The 23,506-nt window shown below is 41.7% G+C and overlaps 3 protein-coding genes across 9 annotated transcripts in view; 1 reads left to right on the plus strand and 2 right to left on the minus strand.

The window, feature by feature from the left end:
• Positions 1-1,759, plus strand: part of WDFY2 (WD repeat and FYVE domain containing 2) — a 44,896-nt gene extending 43,137 nt beyond the window's left edge. For both annotated transcript variants that reach the window (XM_020788002.3, XM_078378250.1), the window contains exons 11-12: positions 296-404; positions 597-1,759. In XM_020788002.3, coding sequence (XP_020643661.1) covers positions 296-404; positions 597-626 — 139 coding nt within the window. In that variant the 3' untranslated portion in view covers positions 627-1,759. The remainder of the gene's footprint in view (positions 1-295; positions 405-596) is intronic.
• Positions 1-22,229, minus strand: DHRS12 (dehydrogenase/reductase 12). 5 transcript variants are annotated; one of them, XR_013538175.1, is made up of 10 exons: positions 16,504-16,893; positions 14,731-14,864; positions 13,692-13,774; positions 11,699-11,791; positions 11,139-11,220; positions 9,524-9,585; positions 7,484-7,588; positions 6,463-6,578; positions 4,319-4,456; positions 1-3,671 (listed from the first exon to the last, which is right to left on the minus strand). XR_013538175.1 is itself a non-coding variant. In XM_078379301.1 (10 exons), the coding sequence occupies exons 2-10, from the start codon at positions 14,789-14,791 to the stop codon at positions 3,556-3,558; spliced, it is 831 nt and encodes a 276-aa protein (XP_078235427.1). In that variant the 5' UTR covers positions 14,792-14,864; positions 17,075-22,229; the 3' UTR covers positions 1-3,555. The 5 variants fall into 5 exon arrangements, 4 of the variants coding, with proteins under 4 accessions (XP_078235427.1, XP_020643662.3, XP_072858414.2 ...); XM_078379301.1 differs by lacking the exon at positions 16,504-16,893 and adding an exon at positions 17,075-22,229 and having other exon boundaries at positions 6,463-6,553; XM_020788003.3 differs by having other exon boundaries at positions 6,463-6,553; positions 16,504-16,881.
• Positions 20,910-23,506, minus strand: part of TMEM272 (transmembrane protein 272) — an 8,271-nt gene continuing 5,674 nt past the window's right edge. For both annotated transcript variants that reach the window (XM_073002339.2, XM_073002330.2), the window contains one exon: positions 20,910-22,657. In XM_073002339.2, the coding sequence (XP_072858440.1) occupies positions 22,295-22,657 (363 nt within the window). In that variant the 3' untranslated portion in view covers positions 20,910-22,294. The remainder of the gene's footprint in view (positions 22,658-23,506) is intronic.

A 23,506-nucleotide genomic window follows, 5' to 3' on the forward strand; every position in this document is an offset into this window, starting at 1 on the left:
TTTTAGAATTAAACCATTCTGAGCCCAGGAATTTATTAAAGAACCAGAACTGAATAGAGCTAATTGTTCTTACATATTTAAAAAAAACAATCCTGCCCTCTCTTGCATGCTATTTTCTTTCTGACAAACAGAACTTGCTTCAAGTAATTTAAGTGGGGAAGGGGGCCATTTTATTGCTGCAATGATTAAATAATTGGGGACCAGTCATCCTTGTCAGTCTTCTGAGTTGTCACCCACCCACCTGGCTTCCCTGTAGCACTGGCTTCACCCTGCTCCTCCTTTGCTCTTTCCTCAGGCGTGCTCCCACAGCCACCTTCCATGACAGCAAACATAGTGTTGTCCATGTTTACTTTGATGCCACCCGGGGGTGGTTGCTGACAGCTGGGACAGACAAGCTTATTAAGGTAACACTCAGGGTGGGCCTTAATGGGTGTATCCTAATCATTTTTAGGGCCCTGCTGCTGTTGATTTCTGTCTCTTCCTTTCCCAATGTTGGTAGCTTTCATGAGGTAGAATTACTGGAACTATTCATGAAGATTTGAGTAAATCCTTTCTCTAGTGGTTTTTCGCTCACGCCATGTGTCTCCTTTTAATAGTTGTGGGATATGACACCTGTAGTATCCTGATGCTTCCATGAAACACAGAACATCTCAGTATTCCTGGAGACGGGATTCCTGATCCTACTGTAGAAGATGAAGCACGCTGTGTAAGGACTGAGGAGGATGACAACTCATACTTTTGGATGGTTTTTCAAGCGATCTATTGGACCTGGCGTGAACACTTGCACCAAACCACCCTACATCTCTTTCTCGGAACAGAGGAGCTATTTTTTAAAAAACTAAGGGGAAAAATCACACAATCTGACTCTGTTTAGCCATTTGGAACTTGTCTGGAAAAATCTGTGTGCGGTGCAGTTTGTGTTTCATGTTCTCTGTTGACTTGTGCTGTTTGCTGTGGAGGAGTTATTTGTAAATGTGAGCAGCTTCTGCCATTATTGTGTTGGCGTGGCCAAGTCTGCTCTTAGGAGAGAGAACAGAAAGCAGCATTTCCCTCTTTCTGTATTGTCCAGTTGAGTCATTGAGCAAGAACCTGAATTATGAATTGTTCTCAAAGTTCAGAGAAACAAGAGCTCTTCAGCTAAAAAGGTCGCCTTTGTACTTGTAGTCCAGAAAACAGTTCTGTGGGGGAGGAAAGGTATTTTCTGTTGCACAGCCAAGAGGAATGCTTACTTTTTAACAAACATTTCAACAGCTGAAATGCCCCCGTTACTTATTGTAGAAACCAGTTCAAACTAAGGCTGTGTAAAACAGTTATACATTGTTGCCAATACTACCTTGTCATTGCAGAGTACATCCCCAAGTTTAGCTAAAGGAGGCAAAAATGTGTCCTTTAAGGTGCAGTTGGACTGCAACTCCCATCAACCCTAGCTGGTAGACCTAAACAGGGAGGAGGAATGTTGGGAACTGAAGTCCAACATCTGGAAGGCCAGCAGCTTGCCCATCCCTGGTTTAGCTGGACCAGCACTACTGGAATATCCTTTGGCATCTTGACTAGGATTGATGTGCTTTGCTGGGCATGGTCTGGAACTATTTTATTTTTGCTACCTCTTTGGCAGTATGTGTGTTTTTAAGACTGCTGATAATTGTGTTCTTTTTAAATTTGAACCCCCCCCCGTCCCATTAATACGGTTATGTTTCAAATTTTATTTTCCTGCCTTATTAGGATTTTTTTTTTCAATAAATAAAAATACAAATATAAATTGCTTCTTTCAGAGCTTATAGGATAAATGACCTACAGCCCTCTTCTGTTTCAGCCTCTGCCTGGTAGGTAATACGGAATCCATAGTTCATCTCTGTCTTACAGCTGATTTAAAAGGCATTTGCTCTGGTGGTGATTTTCACCTCATTTGCTGCAGAAAGTGGAGGTTCAGGCATGAAAATTAACATTTATATTAATATACCAGTCTTTCACATTTCTATATAATCAAATTATTTAGAAAAATCCTCCATCACAACTGAAGCTTGATGAGAATTTGCCAGTCGAAAAGACAGCTCACTCTCTCTCTTCTGGCATTTACACTCATGGATTGTGCATTCCCTGGACTGAACTGTGGGACTCTGAATGGATTGAGGAAGGCGTCTCCTTTCATAGCAGCTGTATGCATTTCTGAAAGAGGACATCTGAATGGGAAGTTAGCTCCTCAACATGAAATCTTGTGCCAGGATTGCCCTATTGAGTTTGGAACAGTATATACTATTCAAAAAGAGGTTACACTCAACACAAGGGGTGAGAGAATATTCTTACCACCCCCTCCACTTTTTGGAGGAGAGGCCCTGTGTGCACACCTACTGAAAACGAAGTGCTCTGTAGTCTCCCCTCTTCCCACTGACAAGGGAGAAGGGCGGGGCTAGCATGTTCTGCTTCATCAAGGTTTGATATGAACCCTTTTGGAATAGCTAGGGCTTAATACATAGGCAACAGATCCACATTCACAGAACTGCTGCGAGCAAGGTAAGGTACCTCTAATCACATCAGTGAGATGCTGACTACCACAACATTTCTACATTAAGAAAAATGAGACATTGCATGGCTGATAAACTATAAAGAGCAGTGCAGTTTTAAAATATCACCCTCCTAATAAGGCAGGCAGACATCAGTAGGAACATATGATTAGCTGTTTACTTGTTCATCAGAGAGAGAGGAGCGCCAGCTGTCAGAAATCTTTCTAAAGCTTTTTTAGCTTTAATGGGCAACATCTGGAGATTTTTAAATTGTGGCAAGTTTCCAGCAAAGAGGGAAGCTCATAAGTGGCATATCCACTGCAACTTAATGTGATATTGGTTTCTACCTTGTGCTGCTATGCACAAAGGACAAGATTAATTTTAGTGACACACACACTCCCAAGACCTTTTCATTGTTTAGGTTAAAATCAGCACTTTGAAATTTTCTGGGAAGATGGCCATTGTACTTGGATCAGATCAAGATTTATGGCATCTCGTTTTTTCAAAAACAGCAAGTATGAAGTAGATATCTAAAAGACAGGTTATATGGAAATAACATGACCGCAAAGAAGCCTAAAGTGCTGTGGGAGCAGAAGCCCCATTCTCCTTCTTTGCCTTCTCTTCCAGGCAGTGGTATTTTCTGTGTCTCTAGTACACCTACCCTTCTCTGGCCAAGAATGGAAAGTACTCTGGAACAGGAATTATTTGCATCAAACGTATCCCACTGCAACCAACTAGACAAAGGCCTTCAGGAATCAGGCCCATGTCTCTATTTTCACCTTCTGGATTATGTTTTTAAAACATGAGATCATTTAAACACAAATCATTTTCTAAATAAATGTTTAAATATAAAGAACCTTTGTGTTTAAATGTTTATTTAGAAAATGATCTGTGTTCTCATGTAGCAAAATCAAGCACATGATCAATTTCTACATATTAAACTTTCCAAGTGCAATGAGCCTTTGTTTAGCTACGCCTTCAGTTAGTTCAGTTTTGAACTATGTCACTATAATAAGCTCAGAATTCTTGTTAGAAAATAAGCAGGAATTGGTGATTATCTGGGTTTAAACTTCTGGGAAAGCTCTTCAAGAGCCTGCATCAGTTTTTCTTCATCACCAGGAGAAGATTTTGTCCATGCCAGTGGTAAGTGAGTCGGAACAGGTTGTCTGTCTGTAAACAAAATGTGGAAAAGAGAGAGTACAAATATTAGCCAGCAAAACTAGCTTAGCAGGAAACCTAATTTCTTCTTTTTTATTAGTATCAGTGAACAAATAAAGCACCAGTTGAGGGGTCACAGTTTGAATCAGTAGCAGTTTAATGTTCACCGTACAAAATCGGTAGGGAGCGTATAGCATTCCAGGTATTGGACGGTAGTTCCCATAATACACCACAATTGTCTATTCTGACAGGAGCTGCAGTCTGACAATTATCTGGAGAGTCCTGTGTTTCTCACCTCAGTGAAAAGTACTGGGGCCATTTCACTGCTTATACTGCAAGAAAACCAGGTTGTCACAATTATGTACATGTGCAGAGAAGAACATGTAATCTCAGCTCCAAAGCCCTGACTTTGCAGGACCTTAGGTTTGCAGGATTGTTAGTGGCAGGGCCTCTTGGAGGCCATGGCTTCATAGGGTTGGCACAAGCAAAGAAGCAACTCGAAGGCACATAACAACGGCTAACTTGCAAGCCTGCATGATGCATGTATTTGCGATCACACTTGCAGTCACACTTTAATTTCTACATGGTCTCTTGTACATCATTCCTGGAGGGCAGGTTTGGTTGTGGTTTGTGAGGATACTATGATGAAATCACTTTACCTTGGAAGAACAGTCCGCTTGCCTGCTTTCTTGCTGCAGGGGAGACGGCGAGCCATACCACGGTGTCTGCCCCCTGAGCCTCAGTTCGCAGCCTGTCCTTCATCTTCTCATAGAAATCTGGCATGGAGGTCCTCACCGCTGCAAGGTAACAAATCTGATAAGTACACACTTCAAATGCTTTGCTCCTACGAACTAAATGGAAAGCACTCTTCTCCCAGTGATCGCTCTTTACCTGGCACTGTTTTAGTCCTGGGATACTCTGCCCCTGTAAAACTATAGCACCCCAATCTCTTCCAGTCCCAAATCCTCTTCTCTCAGCTACCTTAACATTTTGGTTAACACAAAGGCCCCTTCCTGACCACAATCAGTATTTTTTTTGTATCTAGCAAGAATGACATCTCAAAATGTGGTTATAATTACATTTACAATGGTCTTAAAACTGTCTCCAGTAATCTCACGCAATATAAAATGGAGGTGGTGATGTTCTGAAACTGCCAGATGGAACTTTGACTTTTCATCTGTGCGTGATGCTGTTGTTAAGCATGTGCAAGCAAGAAAAAAAAAAACTGTGCCAGACAAACTAGAAGTCTCTTAGGAAATTTGATTAGAAGTAACACCAGCATAGTGTACAGTCAATCATATATCTCTGTACAATTTGGACTGTTCTAGTAAATTCTACCTGGTGGCCTTAGGTAGTAAGTATCCATTCCCAGAAAAACTAGAAACTAACTGATACACAATTCTGTCAACAAGGTCCTAAAAAGGAACATTGTGTGTATCCTGTTTCGCTCACCAAAGAAGCAATTTGAGTTCACAGTAAGTTTGTTTGGCTTTGTTGCCCACCTCAAAGATCATGACTACTACCCACTATTGGTTCTGAATCCAAAGAGAAAGTGATCTACATTGCGAAGTCAACAGGTGACTTCTACAAAAAAAAGAGATTAATTTCTGGCAAGAATGTTACCAAAACATGAGACTCCTGTTCTTTTAGAGCTACTGGCTAGATTGCAGGGGCGGGGAGTTTCCTGACTTGTTCAAGTGGTAGTGCTGCACGGTTGGAGCAGTAATACTTGGTCATATACATAAAAAGCATAATGTTCCTCTGAGTGTAATCAGGCTTGCGTTTACTAAAGAGTCACACACAGCACAACACAGGCCAAAATCCTGTTGCTTAGCATGTTAAGTCACAACTAGAGTAGGCTCATTGAATCAGTGGGTATTTGTTGAGCCAATTCCTCCGCAAGTTCCATTGATTCAAGTTGTGACTTACTACACTAAGCAACAGGATTTCATCCACAGACTATTCTCATTTTAAGCCCTTTCTAAGGTCCCTCCCAGTTTTTCCTCAGAACATTCACCTACTGTTTGGCAGGGAGGCCTACTTGCTGTTAAATATTAAAACATAATACTGTAGCTTGAATTTATCCTGTACTTTTCATCTCCGTCTGTTCTACAAGACACAACCAGCAACAATTAGGGGGGGAAATCATCTATTTTAGTCTTTTAACCTCTAGCTACTGTAAAGCTAGGAAAAGTTAAAATCAGTGGGGGAAAAGGGAAGACCTAACATGAAATTTACTGATTCGATGAAAAAAATCACAGTCCTAGTTTACAAGGGCTGCTAAAACCTTCTGGGGGCCATTAATATATAGGATGGAAATGATCTGGTTGCACATAACAAACTGCAGACTTTCAGGCTACTTAAGTTGCCAAATTGTGCTAGCGCTAACGCAGCTGCACTGTTGTAAATGCATATGCCATTAGCCTGCAGCATCCAAATTCATGTACACACTTGCAATGAACAGTGAGACAAAAAATCCTGCAAGGATATAAGCCTCTTCATACGGTAGTTGCCAAAAGCCTACAAATAATCCTCTCGCCTTGCTCGCTAAATACTTATGAGCAGAGAGGAGCATAAACTGCCAGTATTTCTTGACCTCACCATCTTTTCCTCTGGTTCAGAATGGACCCCTTTCACCTTCCTTCTTGAACGAGGGGGGGGAGGAACATTAAAACTTCAATGCCACTTTATAAGGAGGAGCATTTAGAAAGATCCTTTGGATCCTCCCTTGGAAAGATCCTCTACTAGACCACCACCCTATAACAGCCGAAGGGGTAAACTCTGCTATTCAAGCAACAAATACCTGGAGTATCTGCCCAGCCAGGATGCATAGAAGAAAAGTGGATGTTGGGATGTGCTTTAGCCCACTGCTCAGTCAAAACCACTTGCTGTCTCTAGGATACAACAAAAGGCGTCAAACTGGAAAAAAAGCAATAGGCCATTTAGTCTGGCAGCTTCATCCTTAATACTGACTACTACAGAAAAAGCTCACCATGTTTCATTCTTTGCTCAAAGTGGCCATTTCTTCCCATCAAACATCAGTGCATTCAAGCCACTTTATGGTCTACCTCCTTTCTCTATGAAAACAATGCTGGCATCTCTGGAGGGGAGGAGCAGCTTCATTCAAAAAACTCAGTTTAAAAAAAATACATCTTCTGCACGGTTTGGACAGTCTATTGGGCTCTGTGTCTCCATTCTACCCTTGAAGCTGGTAAGAAATGTTCTTCACCCAAACTCTTCTGAAATACAAGTTTCTGGACCTTGCAAGCTTCCAGAGTCCTTTTCTTTTCTGCATCAGTATGGATCCTATGTCGTTAATATTGCCTCTCTTTTTAATTCTTCAGGGTGGGGGTGGTGAGAGAAACTGTTGAGATAATAACAATCTTGCATGCTTCCTAACACTACATATAACTGGGCGTGGGGCTTTTAGGACCTAAAGGAATTCTCCTTTCCCACTAACCTCTCTCCTCGCCTGACCTCTGAGCAGTCAGGAAGCATAGAGAGGTCTCTCTCACCTGTGGATACTTCTTTTATTCTATGTTCCTAATGACTGTAGCTATAGATAGCCACTGTAACTAAAGATACAATACCTCTTTCCTCCACCACTTAAAATGCTTCCAGAGTGATTGTCAACATATAAAGTGCTAGTCACTGTGAAAAGAGGTGAGCTATTGAGACTTAAGCTGTTCTCTCATACTTTCTTTGTACAGTTGTTGGTTCTACCTGATGATCTGCTAGTTATAAAGGGAACTAACCAAATTCTCTGGTAGAAACTATATAATCTTTTAATCTCTTGACCTTGAATCAAGTATCATGAATCCTACCTTATTCTGCGCATAGACCATTGTGCCATCAAATGCTGTTTTTTCTGACTGCAAGTCTGATACATTTAGTTTCTGAACTAACATCCCTCCTGAGGATACAGTGATCTGAAAATTTAAAATAAATGAAATACATCAATATGAGAGGCTAAAAGCTTTCCCCTCCTCACCTCCAGAACTGTCCTCCAATTCTTAACTGCAACTAGACATACTATTGAGTTCTTTTTATTCCACTTAGAAAGACAAAGGTATTTAGGAGTTATACACCAAGTCATGTTGAGGCAAGAATATTAGTTATTCAAATGGAAGATGCCAGGAGTTTTGCATAAAGCTGTATGCCTGCTCTTTTCTTGGGAAAGCATAACTGAACCTTTTTTTAAAAAGCTGTGATGCTGGAGGTGGGTTAGAGATAGGGTATTTGTATTCCCAGGGGATACAAATATGAATATTGCCACCACAGGTAACCTAGTGCCTCGGATCCTCTCCCCGGAACCATCCCAGTCCACTCACTGTGTTTCACATGGCCACTTGTCATCCCACCTCTTTGCTGGAGTGGTCAACACCAGCAGGGCTACTTCAGTGACTGGCGTGATGTTACCAATGGTGGCATGCGAAGCACAGCAAGTGGACTGGGATGGTTCTGGGGGGAGGATCCTTCATCTGAAAGCCTGCAGAGGGTCAGGAAAAGTTAATTTTTTTTTACTCACTTCTCTCTCCCTCTGTTGGTGCTGTTTTGTTTTCTCCCTTCCCTGCTCCCCACATCCCCTCTCTAATTCTTCCCCCACTTTCTCTCTCTTCTTTCAGAACCTGCAGCCAAAATGACAGAGGCTATTATCTCCCAGACAAAACAATGAACGTGCCAGAAAAAAAGAGAAAAGAATGCATGTCCTGTACCTGGGTCAGAAAGATGCACAACAGCTCTTAAAGGGCAAGGATGGATCATTCTAAGTAGAAACGCTTGCAGATGAGATCTTTTTGTCTGATCCAAACTGTGCCATTAGCAATCCATACACCATAGCTGTATGCCAGTATAGACAGGCTCTTAGCTGTGCGAGTTGCATCAAATGTTATTTTAAACTCCTACTGGCATCCAGCACCACAAAAAAAATGTGATTCATATTTCTCAGGGGGAAAAGAAGTTGAATGAAAAGCTGTTGATTAAAGCGCTTCATGTAAAATAGGCATTTTGTGTTGTGCAAATGTTTGTACCAGCATATACAGCACTGGTTTCAGTGATGGTTTCGCATTGGCCTGGCACAGAAATTTGGTTGGCTCATGACCCAGTAAAACAGCCTTTAATCTAAAGCCAAACTTAAAACAATACATGTTATTAAATTAGTATATTAATATGGTTCTGGGATCTGAGATGCCTTCTTTCTTTCCCTTCCTCACAAATCACCCACAGACAGATCCTTTAGGGCAGTGGTTCTTAACTTTTGTTACTCGGATGCTTTTGAACTGCAACTCCCAGAAACCCCAGTCAGGACAGCTGGTGGTGAAGGCTTCTGGGAGTTGCAGTCCAAAACTCCTGAGTAACCCAAGGTTAAGAACCAGTGCTTTAGGGGTTTTCATAGGAAAAAAACATTAGTCACAACTCCATGCTATCGTACCTCCTTTGCTCTCTCAACCATTGATCTCTTTCAACAAACTTTAAAGTCCACTGTGGATAAATCAATGTTGAAAACATGACAATGTTTACCATAGATCTGAGTCATAGATCTCTTGAGTCAATGCATTATCTTCCCTGCTTGGATCAAAAGCAATTCTCTTATGTAGGGAACAGAGCCCGTTGGCCTGACTATGTAAAGTCTACTGAGAGTTTTTAAATGATATTGATGTGTTTGTATCAACACCCATTTAAAGAGCTTTATGCTGCAGATTCCTACCTTTTCCCTGCATGCAATTCCAGCACAGCATCAGCCAAAGTGGCCAGCCTGCTCCAGCTGTAACTGGCACTGAGTAATTAATATTAAGAAAATGGGCACAGAAAAGAATATCACGAAAATACACCATTTACTTTCAAATTAATACATGCAAACTTACAACTCTAGCATCATCTTCCTTTCCCAGGAGCGGTAAAAGTACTGTTGTTAAAATGTATGTACCTAGAAGATGAATTCAGGATATTTAGCTGGCATATCCTTTGCTATACCCAGTTATTTTTCTTTTTCAGTACTTTCATTTTCATTGAGCTGGAGATTCTGCTTTGCTATATACACACATAAACATTGATCCACCTAACCGCAGTTTGCAAGATATTAAAAGAAACAGTGTTGCCCTTATGAGCCAATCAAATATTTGCACATTTTTCCAGGTACAACTATTATCTTGGACCAAGAGGCTATAATATAGCATACTTCTGAAGTTTCCCCACACTATTTGATGAACACATCAATGATAAATTCTAACTTTGCCTTGAAGAGCACAGAAGCAAAAAAAAGCTATCCAGGCAGAAACATTATCTATAACCAGAAACAGTACAGTACTAGAGAAAAGGCTTTAAAAAGTGCATGGTGGAACAGAATTTTAAGCAGCAAGAATACATGAGTGTATTGAATTGCCGTCAAATAAGAACTTTATCCCACCGTGTGGATAGAGTTAAAGGAACAGTGCCAGTACTGTATTTCAAAAAGCAACCTTAAATACTGCTACAGAATCTTATTTGTTGTGAAATGATCCAAGGGTCACTGATTCACTCATGATCTTTGAGAGGCTGGCATAAGACGAAGAGGCTATATTAGCCTGTTTATTGCTAAAATCCCTCTCATCACAGTTTCCTCTCACTCTCTTGTAACCTGGCTTGGAGCAGCACAGCAGCTGCTTTCTCCCCTTGTGTTTAAGACTCCCTGTGAAGATCTCTAACACGACTCCTCTTCCCAGCTACTAATCTATCACATCCTACACTCCTGATATCCATCTCTCTCTTTTTCCTCTTGTGATTAGAATTAGCAGGATGAGTGACAATTTCTGTGGAATGTTAACAGACCAAATCTGCCAATTTACTTATTCTCCTTCTTTCCATCATCGGAGGAAAATAAGAGAAAGAGTTTACCAAGAATGTGTGTTTTTGCTCCTTTCTATGGTAATGTAGAAAATATCAGAAAAAACTCTGCATGATGTGCAAAACTGGAGCACTGAAGAGGTTGCCTCCAGTATACAAATATCTTTTCCCTAGCATAGCACAAGGCCTCAGAACTTACAACTCATCACCACCCAAACAACACACCAAAGAGCACCATGCAAAGAGTGTACAAAGTTAAAAACGCAAATATAGTTTTTCAAGTCTAACCTTTTGCCTCAGAGCAGCAACACGTATTTGTTTACCTGGTTAATCATATTTTCCAAGGACACATTTCCAGTCTCCCTGGGCAGGAACCTGAACTGTTTTTATCTCATTAAAACATTAAATCTATCTGCTATAGACTTCCTGAAATCTAAAAAGAGAGGTATATTCTATTGCTCCTTTTGCAACCTTAGAATATAAAAACCATTCAGAAAGGGCAGTGTATTGCTTTCTAACTTGAAACATTCAAGGAAGATTACTCAGTCAATCGAGGAGCACCCATTCTTCCAACAAGCAAGCTGTGTCTTCCACTTCCAGGGGTCAGCATCCACATGTTTAGAGGGCTACAATGCCTGGGAGAAATGCCCTACTTACCCAAAGTGTTGGTTGCAAAATTATTTTCAAGTCCATCTTCTGTTAGTTCTCTTTTGTTAACCATGCAGCCTGCATTGTTGATCTATGAGAGATAAATGTAGTAGAAAAGATGTAGCTGCGCTATAGCGGTACATCACAGTCTTTGAATGCTATAGTAGCAGAGCTTACAAGAACTCCTGCATTCAAACCCCAGCACCTCTGAGTATAGCTAGGAAAGATTTCTCTTTGAAACCCAGGAGACCAGCTGCCAATCAGCAGAGACCACACTCAGCTAGATGGACCAGCGGTTTGACTCAGCTTGAAACAGGACTCACATGGCTATCAACAGTGATAACTCCCAACTATAGTGTTCAGCTGCCATACAAATGCAGCTTGTTCTTCATAAGAAAAGAACACATTTGCACAAAACCCCTTCCGACAAAGGTGCTGATAGGAAGACAAATAAAAGCCAAGTTGTTTCCTGTTCAAGCGAGCGTCTAGTTACTTCCAGCTGGCCAGTGTTTGTCAAGGCCCAGCTATTCCCTCAGGAGGAGCGACACCCCCTCCAGTTTCAAACTCACCAAGACGTTTAGTCTGTGCTCATTTTTGAACTGTTCAGCGAATTCCCAGATTCTTTTGGGGTTGGACATATCCAGAATATGAACAAAAATATTCTAGGAATAGGGAAAAGACAATAAAAGATAAGGCCAGAGCATGGCTAATTTGCAATTCAGCTTTAAATCTTCTCAGGCATGGCACTCAGTGCACACATAAAATATCCAAAGCTATTTGCAAGATTCACATGAGCATTTGCACTTTTAGCAACACAAACTGAGGGTAGGAGTAGAATATGCCCACTTTTTCAAAATTTAATGGAAAAGTAGGGAGCCTTTTCATATTCATATCTAAGAAGATTATTTTAAAAATCACTTATACACAAACTCCTTCAGGGGTGACATAAAAAGCAGTACAAAAAAGAGGAAGGGATCAGTATGAATTATCTGGGCTGTCTCTCCCCCCCCCCCAACTACTGAGAATTTATGGTATTCAAACCTTCACTCCTTTGTGTACTAAGATGTAGCATAAGTCAGTGTTCATGGAAGTCAAGGCCATCCCCACCCCATAGTAATCACAGCCAAGAGGACTGTTTCTCCATCGCTATGGAGAGGGCGAACAACAACCTCAGCAACAGTGCAAGCTGTGTATGCTCATAATAATCCTCATTGAGATTTCTGTTTCCCTTGGTACCAGCAGACTTCAGGTGGGGGGGAGTGGTTTACAGGGAGGTCAATGCCTTTCCTAGCACCCACACTAATCCTAATAGGTTTTCCAAACAGCTGGAGAGCAGGAAAAAATAGTTGGGGCTCTCACGTTTTGTTGGATACACTAGGAATAGCAAGAGCTGCACTCATCTTGTGGTTACCAGGTGTCCACTCCAGATTAAGGGGTGCTGTGGTTAAGTTGTGGTATTGCAGTCAAAACTCTGCTCACGGTCAGCACTGGATCCCAGCAAATTCTGGCAGCCAGCTGAAGGTTGACTCAGCTTTCTCAGCCATCTTTCTAAGGCCAGTAAAGTGAGTACTCAGATCACTGGGGAGGGGGGCAATGGGTAGCCTTGTATCATTATTTGCAAATCCTCCCAGAGAGTGCTTTGTGCACTATGGGGCAGTGTATAAGCAGCGTACTTTGCTTTTGCACAGAAGTGAGCCATCGCTGGCATGAGGGGGTCTTCATTGCCTCCAACCTTCTAGAAACTGAACCCAGTCACTGCCTTTCCCACTGCAAATGTGTCAATGCCATAAGGACTGCCTTTGCTGCAGCAGCTCTGTTATTTAGAAAATTTTGCCAGAATAGTTTATGAAGCTTCTGTGTTTCCTTCCTTTAAGCAGTACAACAGAAATCTCACTAAGCCTCCACGTGCAATGCAAAACAGCTATTTAGCTGAACCACTTGCTTCTGTGGAAGAAGTTACTGTATTCTTTGGTGTATTCCATGTATACTAGAAAACAATTATTTTCTGTTTCAAAGTCCAGGAGCTGAAGCGCATCCAGAATATGAAATATGGCGAGACTCATTGTACAGGGGTGGTGAATCCACAGAATGTTAGTCCGGACCTCTCAGCTACTATTCGAGATGTTAAACCATAATGCCAAAGTAGGTCCAGTATCCTAAAGAGGTCTTGTAGAACTGAGACAAAAACCTGGAGCAGATTCACTATCCCCCCCCCTCTCCACCAATGACATCAGAGTAACCAGTCTTTGGTACCAACACTGGAATTTAATGGTAGCAAAGCACCTAACTAAACTTGCCACTGGTTGTTGTGGGTTTTTCAGGCTCTTTGGCCGTGTTCTGAAAGAACAACCTTCAGAACACGGCCAAAGAGCCCGAAAACCCCACAACAACCATTAGATCCCGGCTGTGAAAGCCTTCGCGAATACATTAAACTTGCCACTGCTGAGCATACAGAGGCCAATATAGCCAATCCCTCAGAAGAAACTTGCAATTTTCCTGACAACAAAGCACAAAATGGGGGTGGGTGGGAGGGTGGGGGCGGGAATCAAAACCAAATCTTACCTGATTGCCAGTTTCTGTTGTTATTTCTTTTTTAGCTTCCTCAGCTCTGTCTTCATTTCGGCAAACTAGATGAACTGCTCCCCCTGGTGGAGTTCAGCAGGAAATTGCATGATAGGAATATTTATATGAAGACATTTAAGTTCAAGTTTCCATATTGTTGTCATATGGGACAGGATTTTAAGTTTGTGAAAATTCAAAGAGCCCTTCTTTAACTAGAAGTGTGTGGGGAAAAATAAACCTCCTTAGGTATGAAAAAGGCTTGTTTGCTTTCTCACATAACCAACATATACCTAGCAGAAGTCCTCCTGCCGATGAGATCTCCCCGTTCTACACAATCTGCCCAAACCGGGTGTTTGAGAATACTGACACCCTTCCCCCCAATCAAGAGAGGTCTGGAGGGCCAAGATCAGTAACTGGGCCTTCTTGAAGGTCATCCCTTATCTTTGGAACGAGCTCCCGCCTGAAATTCACCTGACCCCTTTCACTGGGAAGCTTCCCAGTTTTTTGCTTGTAAACTGCCCAGAGTGGCCATTTGGGCAGTATAAAAGTCAAACAAACAAACAAACAAACAGAGCCCTCCAAAATGAACTCAGTACAGATTCACTTGGACCTCCTTATATCGTTGTTCTTATATTCAGCAGTCTCGGGTGATATTTCACGTAAACTGCATCCCAGTGGAAGTGCTAGGCCCACACATGATTGGCCATTCATAATTTATATGGGGAATTAAATGTTACTGGTTACCTTAAAAGACCTAAATAGTTTTTAAAGAAGATGTTTGAAGAACTGCTTGCACATGTATGAACCTGCACAGGTCCCCCACACAATATGATGGAATGTAAATCCACTGTTCAAATTGTGAAGTCACCAGGAAGCAGGACTCACACCACAAGTGCTGAGACATCTCTTTAAATATTCTGCCTGCCGTACATATCTAAGTTTTTGCATGCTGTTGTAGGCACAGTGAGAAAAGGAAAATAAGAGCAGCATATCTCTTGTACTACTCTTCAAATATCTGTTCCATAGTTCTTCAACCTACCTCTCCTGGCAATCTCTTTTGCAGCTGCTTTGCCGATACCACTGTTTGCTCCAGTGACCATGAAAGACCGTCCAGTTACATTTACTTCCAAGTCTTCTGGAACAAAGTGCTTGGACGCTGACTCGTAGCCACTCCTAGAAGAGCCAGTTAAAAATGAGATTTTAGTAGACTAGAGACTATTTATCAATAAGAAGTATAAGCATGGCACATTCCTCTTTTAAGCGCTACCATCTCAGCAAGCAAATGAAAGCTAACGTTTATTATTATGTGCCATCATGTTGCTTCCAATTTATTGCAACCCTATAAATTAGCAACCTCCCAAAGGTCCTATGCTCAAACCGTTCTACTCAGCTCTTGCAAATTCAAGGTGGTGTCTTCTTTTATTGAAACAATCAATCTCTTATTTAATTTTCTTTTTCCTGTTGCCTTCAGTTTTGTGCAGCATAGTTGTCTTTTCCAGTGAATTAAGTCTTCTCATAATGAAATTAATTTTAAATTCCATTAGCATTAAGAATCTTAATTTATGAATATTAAAACAAAACATTCTAACCACGTTAAAATACCACCCCCTTCCCTGGCTTCATTTTCACTGTTGGCAGATCAGCTCCTAGCAGTGTCAGGCTATAAACTGTAACTCACACTTCTCTGTCTCTCCTGGAGGGATATAATTTTTGCACAATGCATTACTTCCTCAATCAAAAAGAGGATGGAGTACACACCACAATATTTGTACATTTGTCCTCTGCCTCTTTTTTTTTCTTCTGCAAACAATCTATCCATTCTTGGGGCACAGAATAGTTCATTTATTTGAATTATGCTATAAAGTGGAGGGGGATATACACGGAGATCTGGTAAATAAATGCAGATTTAGCTGCTTACATCACTAGTGGCTGGGCAATCGGCTTGTGAAATGGGATTTGCCCTTCATGAAACCCACCTGTGAGTAGCAATAACTAAACTTTAAACTTTAAAGTACTGTACACATTGCCTGCCTCACCCATATTATGACATGCAGCGTGTAAGCGCAGGTATGATTCTTTTATGTAATTTTAAGAGACAGCTCTGTTAATCGCCTTCAGCATGTAAAGCAACAGCAAAAACAGAAGCAGACTTCCTGCCCTTTTAAATCCACCAAACTTATTTCAGTGTGAGCTTTCGTGCATTACACAGTAGTTTACTTCTTTTGACACTCAGAATGCAAATACTGAAGCCACCGGGTTATGCATACACACACACACCGACAGTGGGTGTGCACACGCTTGGGGCGACGGGACAGAGTAAAATGGGTCACGGCAGATGATGGTTGCATTACTAGGACTGGCAATGTGAGCTGCCAATGTGTTGATGAGGCAAGCGACCCTCTCAAATCCGGACTCCCCGACACTTTGTTTCTTCGATCCTCTTCGGTTTCTCCATCGAGGAACGTGCCTCTGTGAAAGGCCTGAGACCGAACGTTCCTCGCTGGGGAATCCAGAACCGTTCCTTTCCCGTTCCCGGGAACGAGGCAGAACGGAGAGCCTTGTTTCGGTCACTCTTTTCTGGGCAGAACCCGCCTTCTTTTGCCTGTTACGTAAAAATTACGAAAGGAGTGGGTCGGAAAATAGGAAACCGACCCCGTTTTGAGTGTTTATATGTATCTCTGAATTGCCCCTCAGTGGAGGTTGTCATGAGGGGAGAAATATCGCAACCCCTTCCCTCTTTGTGTCTTTCGAGGGGGGCCTTCCTCTGCGCAGTTCCCATCCCACCCGGCCACCCCCCCGCACCCCTTCGTACCGGCAGTATTGGTTCAGTCCCTTCAAGAACCACACCGAGTTCCTGTACAAGGACATGGCGAGGAGGCGGCTCGATGGCGGGGAGAAACCACTGGATGGGATTGATGGGTGTGTGTGTGTGGAGACCCTCTTACTCTCTCTTTCTCTGAATCCCTCGTCCACGCCTTCCTCGCACGGAGTCGCCGCGGGGAGGAGAGCCGGGGAGCGGCTTTCTGGAGCCTCGTTGGGCGGCCGAGAAGGGAAGAGAGGAGGACGGGCAGGGGCAGGGCCCGCCCTACGCGAGGCCGGAGGAGGCGGCCTGTCAGGGAAGGGCTGGAAAGGGTTGTTTTGTGTTCATGGACTTGCGTACTGCCAGCGAGGGGGAGGCGGGCGTGTGTGGGGTTTTCGGCCTCGCTCTCGCGAAATAATTTGCTCGGCATTGGGTACGAGAAACCTTGAATCTGCTGAGAGGCACCGTTTGCTGTCGTGCCTCAGGCAGCAAAATATCCTGGGTTGGCCTTTTTGAGGCCTTTGCCTCTGGTTCAGTAAGGGGGGGGGGGCGGAGCTGGCCTCCCAGGAGCGGCTTGGCTTACCTGGCAACTAGCAGGTGGTTTCCTAGCAACAGCCACCCGCTTTTCTGCCCTGGGGGCCAGATAAGCCTTCTCTGTTGGAAACTGGGAGATAAAGTTAGGCAATGTTAGCAGGAGGGTGGCATTAGATAGTATTAGACTAGAGGCTCATCCAAACGGATTACTTAGTGCATTTCATGTGTGCTGATCATACCAGTATTTTTCCTGACATCTATTTGGATCTTAAAATAATAAGAGTTGGAAGGGGCCTATAAGGCCATTGAGTCCAACTCCCTGCAGGAATCCAAATCAAAGTACATCTGGATGATGGTTGTCCAATTTTCTCTTGAATGCCTCCAGCATTGGAGCGTTCACCACCTTCTGATGTAATTGGTTCCACTGTTGTACTGCTCTAACAGTTTAGAAGTTTTTGCTGATATTCAGCCTAAATCTGACTTCCATAAGCCCATTATTAAATGTCCTACACTCTGGGATGATCGAGAACAGATCCTGTCCCTCCTCTATGCGACAGTCTTTCAGCTATTTGAAAATTGATATCATATCAGTCTTCTTTTCTCGAGGCTAAATATGCCCAGTTCTTTCAGTCTTTCCTCATACGGCTTAGTTTCCAGCCCCCTGATCATTCTTGTTGCCCTCCTCTGAAACTTGTTCCAGTTTGTCAGCATCCTTCTTGAAGAACTGGACATAATACTCAAGGTGAGGCCTAATCAGTGCTGGAGGGGAACTAGCACTTTGCAGGATTTGGAGACTATACAGTGGTGCCTCGCAAAGCAAATGCCTCGCGGGACGAAAAACTCGCAAGACGAATGGTTTTGGCAATGAGGTTGATGACTCATAAGATGAATGTTCCTATGGCCATGCTTCGCAAGACAATGTTTGCTGATTTTTAAATGTTCTTCTATGATGTTTAAAGTTAAACGTTTTTTTGATTGAAATTTTTGAAATCATCTGCACAATGTGTATGGCTTTAAAGAGCACTTAATAAACCCTTTGTAAACCAAATTTGACTTTGTTCTGACTTTTTTAGCCTATAGGAACACATTAATTAGATTTCAATGCATTCCTATAGGCGTTTCGCAAGATGAATTTTTCGCAAGACAACATTAACTGCAGAATGAAGTAAATTCATCTTGGGAAGCACCACTGTACTTCTCTTAATGCATCCTAAAACAACATTTGCCTAGTTTGTAGACACATCACAGTTTTGGCTCATGACGATCTACAATGATTCCAGGGTCCTTCTCGCGCATAGTGTTACTAAGCTAGTTATCCCCCATCTTATAATTGTGTATGGTTTCTTTTTCCTAGGTGTAGTACTGTACTTTGCACTTATCGCTGTTAAATTTCATTCTGTTGTTTCCAGCCCAGTACTAGAGCCTGCCAAGATATTTTTGAATTTTATTTCTGTCTTCCAGGGTATTAGCTATTCCACCCCATTTTACGTCATCTACAAATTTGATAAGCATTCCCTGCACCCCCTCATCCAAGTCATTAATAAAAGTGTTGAGGAGTGCCAGGCCCAGGACTGAGCCTTGTGGTACTCCACTGGAGAAGAGCTGTTGATAAGCATTGGCATATCATGGGGCATTTTGTCAAAAGCTTTGCAGAAGTCAAGATATAGTGGTGCCTCGACTTACAACCATAATCCGTTCCAGAAGATGGGTGTAACTCGAAATGGTCGTAAGTCGAAGCACTATTTCTTATAGGAATACATTGAAACCCCATTAATCTGTTCCGGCTGAAAAAAAAATAAATAAAAGTCCCACCAAAAGCAAGCAAACAAACAAACAGAGCAAGCCCCATCGGAACATGATGGGGCTGGAAGAAAATAAAAAACACCCTTCCACACAGCCAGCCCGATCGGAATGCGATGAGGCCGAAAAAAAATCACAAAATACCCCCACACACACACACACACAGCTAGAGCCATTGGAATGCGATGGGGCTGAAAACACACCCACACACACACACCAAAAAACAGCACAGCACAGGAACAAACCCATTCTCCAAAACAAAGTAAATGTACTTACTCAGGAGCAGAAAGCAGCACCAGGCAGTCCAAAGCCTCCTCCGATGTGCACACTGACCGTTGGGGTGAAAGAGCTACAATGAAGCTCTTTGCTGATCAACGGTTAGTACCCATATTTGAATTCTCTGCGTTTTTCCTGCCTCTTTTCTGTTTGCAACCTGAAGCTCCGTCCGGAAGTTGAAGCAAAATTTTGCGGCTAGAGCTGGTCGCAACTCAAAATGGTTGTATGTTGGGATAGTCGTATTTTGAGGCACTACTGTATATTGCCTCTATTGCATTGGTCCCCAACCTTGGGCCTCTAGATGTTCTTGGACTTCAACTCCCAGAAATCCTGGCCAGCAGAGGTGGTGGTGAAGGCTTCTGGGAGGTGTAGTCCAAGAACATCTGGAGGCCCAACGTTGGGGACCACTGCTCTGTTGTATTCCCACTGTCTACAAGGGAGGTTATCCAAGAAACAAGATTAGTCCAGCACGATTTGTTTGTGTCAAATCTGTGTTGACTTCTAGTTATTACTGCATTGTTTTCAATGTTCTTGCAGAGTAACTGTTCTATAATCTGCTCCAGAATTTTCTCTGGGATTGATGTCAGGCTGACTGGTCTGTAGTTCCCTGGTTCCCTTTTTTGTCCTTTTTGAAGATAGGGACAATGGTAGCCCTCTTACCATAGCTATCTGGCACTTCACACATCCTCCATGATTTTAAGAAAATAATAGACATTGGTTTTTAGACCTCTTCAGCCAGTTCATTTAATATTCTTGGATGCAGTTCATCTAGCCCTCAGGATTTGAACCCATTCAAAGTACAGTACAGTAGTAAGGTGTTCCTTGACTCTTTATTTATTAATTTCAAACTGCAATCCTGTCCCCTTCCCTTTGTTCTTCACATTTGCCTGGATGGTCATAGACTGTCCTTTGGGAGAAGGTGGAGCCAAAGTAGGAATTGAGCACTTCTTCTGCCTTTTCTTTGTCATTTGTTACTATTTTTCCATTCCCATTGAGTGCCTGAGCCACTGTTTCTTTTCTCTGCCTTTTGCTATGCACATACCTGCTTTCATGCTCAGCTCATTCTCAGGTTTTGCCTTTCCAATACCTTCCCTGCAAATCTTGACTACCTGTGTGCATTCTTCCTCTGTGGCCTGGCCTTCCTTCCATTTCATATATATTTTTTAAATTTTTATTTCCTCTGTAAGTTTTTTTGTTTTTGTTTTGAAGCCCCAGTGATCTCCCCTCCAATCTTCCAGCTTTTCTTCTTGTTGGAATTGTTTATAGTTGGGTCCCTACATCCTCTCCAAGCTGTTCTTACCATGTCGGGTCTTCTTCCATGGCCTTCTCCTTTTTCTTCCTTATTTTTCTGCTCTGTGCTTCTTCAGCAGTCTCTTCCCTCCCTTAACACGCCCAGCCTTTTCTGTTAGTACTGCTTTCACCTACAGTACATGTCAGATACTTTGCTTTGCAGTTCAAATGGCACCTCCAGGAGGACAATGAGAGCAACAAAATACTAAATTTTCACACACACCGATTCCCAGATGGAGGGTTTTTTGGTTCACCCTGTTCCTGAGCCAAACAAGGGAAAACCAAACAAGAGGGTGGATGTGTAATGCCTGCGCTTCTTTGTTTGAAAAAGTGAGATTTGATATCCAATCCATAGCTTCCTCAGCTGTAACTTTAAAGCCACAACTCCAACTCTTGGGCTCTAAGCCATTGGTGTGTGCCTGAGGAAATGGACATCAGATCCACCAAAAACTGGATGATCTCCTTAGTAGTTTTATAAAGGTATCACCTACTCCTGCATTTACAAAATGGAGGGACAGTTTTGTTAGTTCAAAAGCTGCTATATTTGAGCTGTCAAATAGTAGCCTGTTCAAGTACATGTTCTTAGTTAAATCTGAGCATAATTTTAATGCTTCTCCAATGTCTTCCCTAACCAACCATCAATCTTTTAGATCTGTACAGTAATCTGTAAAGTTGCAATATTTGTGGCATAGGAGATTGGAGAAAGGATGTTCTCCCTTCTTAATGCTTATCTGGTCACATTCAGTTGTCCCACAGCATGTTCAAGAAATTCACACAACATTTTATAATACAGTTACAAGTATAACGTATTAAAATCAGCCATGAAGAAGAAAGCCATATTCACACACATTTTACTAGTAATAAAACTAATTACTAATTTGAGGCTCATCTATAGAGACTTTGTTATTCCGGTTTATTGTGTCTTAGAAATATTTTGGCAAAGATTAAAGCCTAGGAAAAGTATTTTTCATTACCCAGCAGCAATAAAAATAGATTTAGAAGTAAACAACTGTACAGCATATCTTATAATACATACACATTTTTGCTAAATTCAAACATATCAAGCACATAAAAATTGTATAAACATTCCTAGACTCTTATAAAATGGAAGAGGGGGAAAACAGTATGTCCTTTTTAAATATCTTGAATACGTTGTTTTATTTAAGCAAGTTGTCAATTTTACATTCTTTCCATCCAAAAATCAGTGAGAATCTTTAATATAGTGGAGGTCGAAGCTACTATTTTAGTGTGAGCCAAAAGACTTATGATGAAAGCTTATTTCTGTGTGTGCCTGAAGCATCTCCTAAGAACTATTTTGCCATTCCACAATCATGGTTTTAAATAAATTTCTGCCTGTTTTGAAGAACACCCCTGTTTGAGGTTTATTATGATTTATTATTTTGAAGATATTTTTTCTCACAGTTATCCTTAGTGCCTCTTAGTATAGGGAAAGCATTGGCCCCATTTATACAATCATCTGTAAAGTAAACTATGTGTAAGCCCAGGATAAGATGACAAAGAGGTTTCTGTTTCTAAAAATACAATTGGTGGTGGTGAAGGGAACAGGAAAATTTACAGAAATGTTTGCAAAAACATTTCAGATGGGAAATGAATGAAGAGCAAGATCTTGATTTGGGTGCATTACTAAGAACGTAATGCATGGTATGGCATATATCTAAAACTCAAAGGAACTTTTTGCTACCATTCAATTAAATGCATCCTTCCCATCATTTGTACTTAATTCCATGGATCAAGAAATAACATGTGAAGCAGATCTCACAGTTTCCCTAATGGAGTTTGCTAGTCACAGGTACACACAGAATATTTACCAGCAAATACACTGTTGCCTCTCTCTATTGTACATCACTTTTCCAATAGTTTTTTGGCTCAGTTTCTGTAGCGTCTAGTCCTCTTCTGCCTCATATTCTTTCCTGGAACAGCAATATATGCAGCAACTGCAAAAGATCAGTAAAACCAGCACAGTGTAGCTAATGACAAGTACCCCAACTGCAAAAATGTACAGGACTTTATCACAGTAATCTTGAGGGTGATGGAAAGGTGGGATGAAATTAGGCAAGTAGATGGAAAACACCCAGTAGTTTCCCAGTATGAACCAGAGGAAAAGGAAGAGGCTGAGTGTAAGATGAATATAATATTTGTGAGCATTCTGCCTCCATGGATACTCATCGTCGTCGTCATCATCAATCACAACCGATTTGGAGAGCAACTGCCTCATCCTGGTGGAGTCAAAAAGCAAAAGAGCTACCTATATAAGGTACAAACAAAGGGAAATAATAAAAGTGGGTCAATAAAACTTAGGACTGGCTTCTTAATACCAAATACTGTACATAATATTCTGCCTGCATTTTAATTATACTCAGGTGAACACAAGTGCTCAGAATTTCACAAGATCTTTTCAGTACTCCAGAATGAAAATTAAGAGTCCTGTAGCACCTTAAGATGATCAAAGTGATGATGGCATGCATGTTTGTGCACTATAGCCGTCATTCTTAACCTTTTATTTACCACAGACGCCCTTTAAATATATTTTGTTGCCACAGACCACCAACACTTAACATTTAAAACCCTAAAGTGCATCAAACCTCTCAGGAAGGATCTCATCGACAGATATTCCTTGCTATAACAGCAACACTTTTAAAGATGACTGGTAGCACCTTCATTTTGCTTTGAAAAGGATGCACCCTCATCAACAGCATCAGTTTTTTTATGTTTCAAACTCAGCCAGTGATCCACTCTGAGGCTCAGCCAAAATGTATTGTTACAAAAGTCACTGTGATAATATCGAAAAGTCACTTTACTCAACAAACGATGGAGTTTTATTAAGAGAAATCAAAGAAGAAACAAGATCACAAAGTCCATCTGAACACTCACTCTGAAACTGACTGACTCTGACTCTTCCCATAGCTTCTGTCTGTGCAGTAGCAAGAAATGTCACATGCTGTTTCTCACCCACTCAGCATCATTCACTTTCATGTTCTCACCATGTGCAGAAATAACAGTTATTTGCTATCAGACAATTCTTTTCATAACCAATTTTTACTTTTGATTGTTTTTAATGGAGGCGATAGGTTAGAAAAGCCAAGTTTTACAAAAA

The sequence above is a fragment of the Pogona vitticeps genome, chromosome 1, assembly GCF_051106095.1.
Source record: "Pogona vitticeps strain Pit_001003342236 chromosome 1, PviZW2.1, whole genome shotgun sequence".
Taxonomy (NCBI): Eukaryota; Metazoa; Chordata; class Lepidosauria; order Squamata; family Agamidae; genus Pogona; species Pogona vitticeps.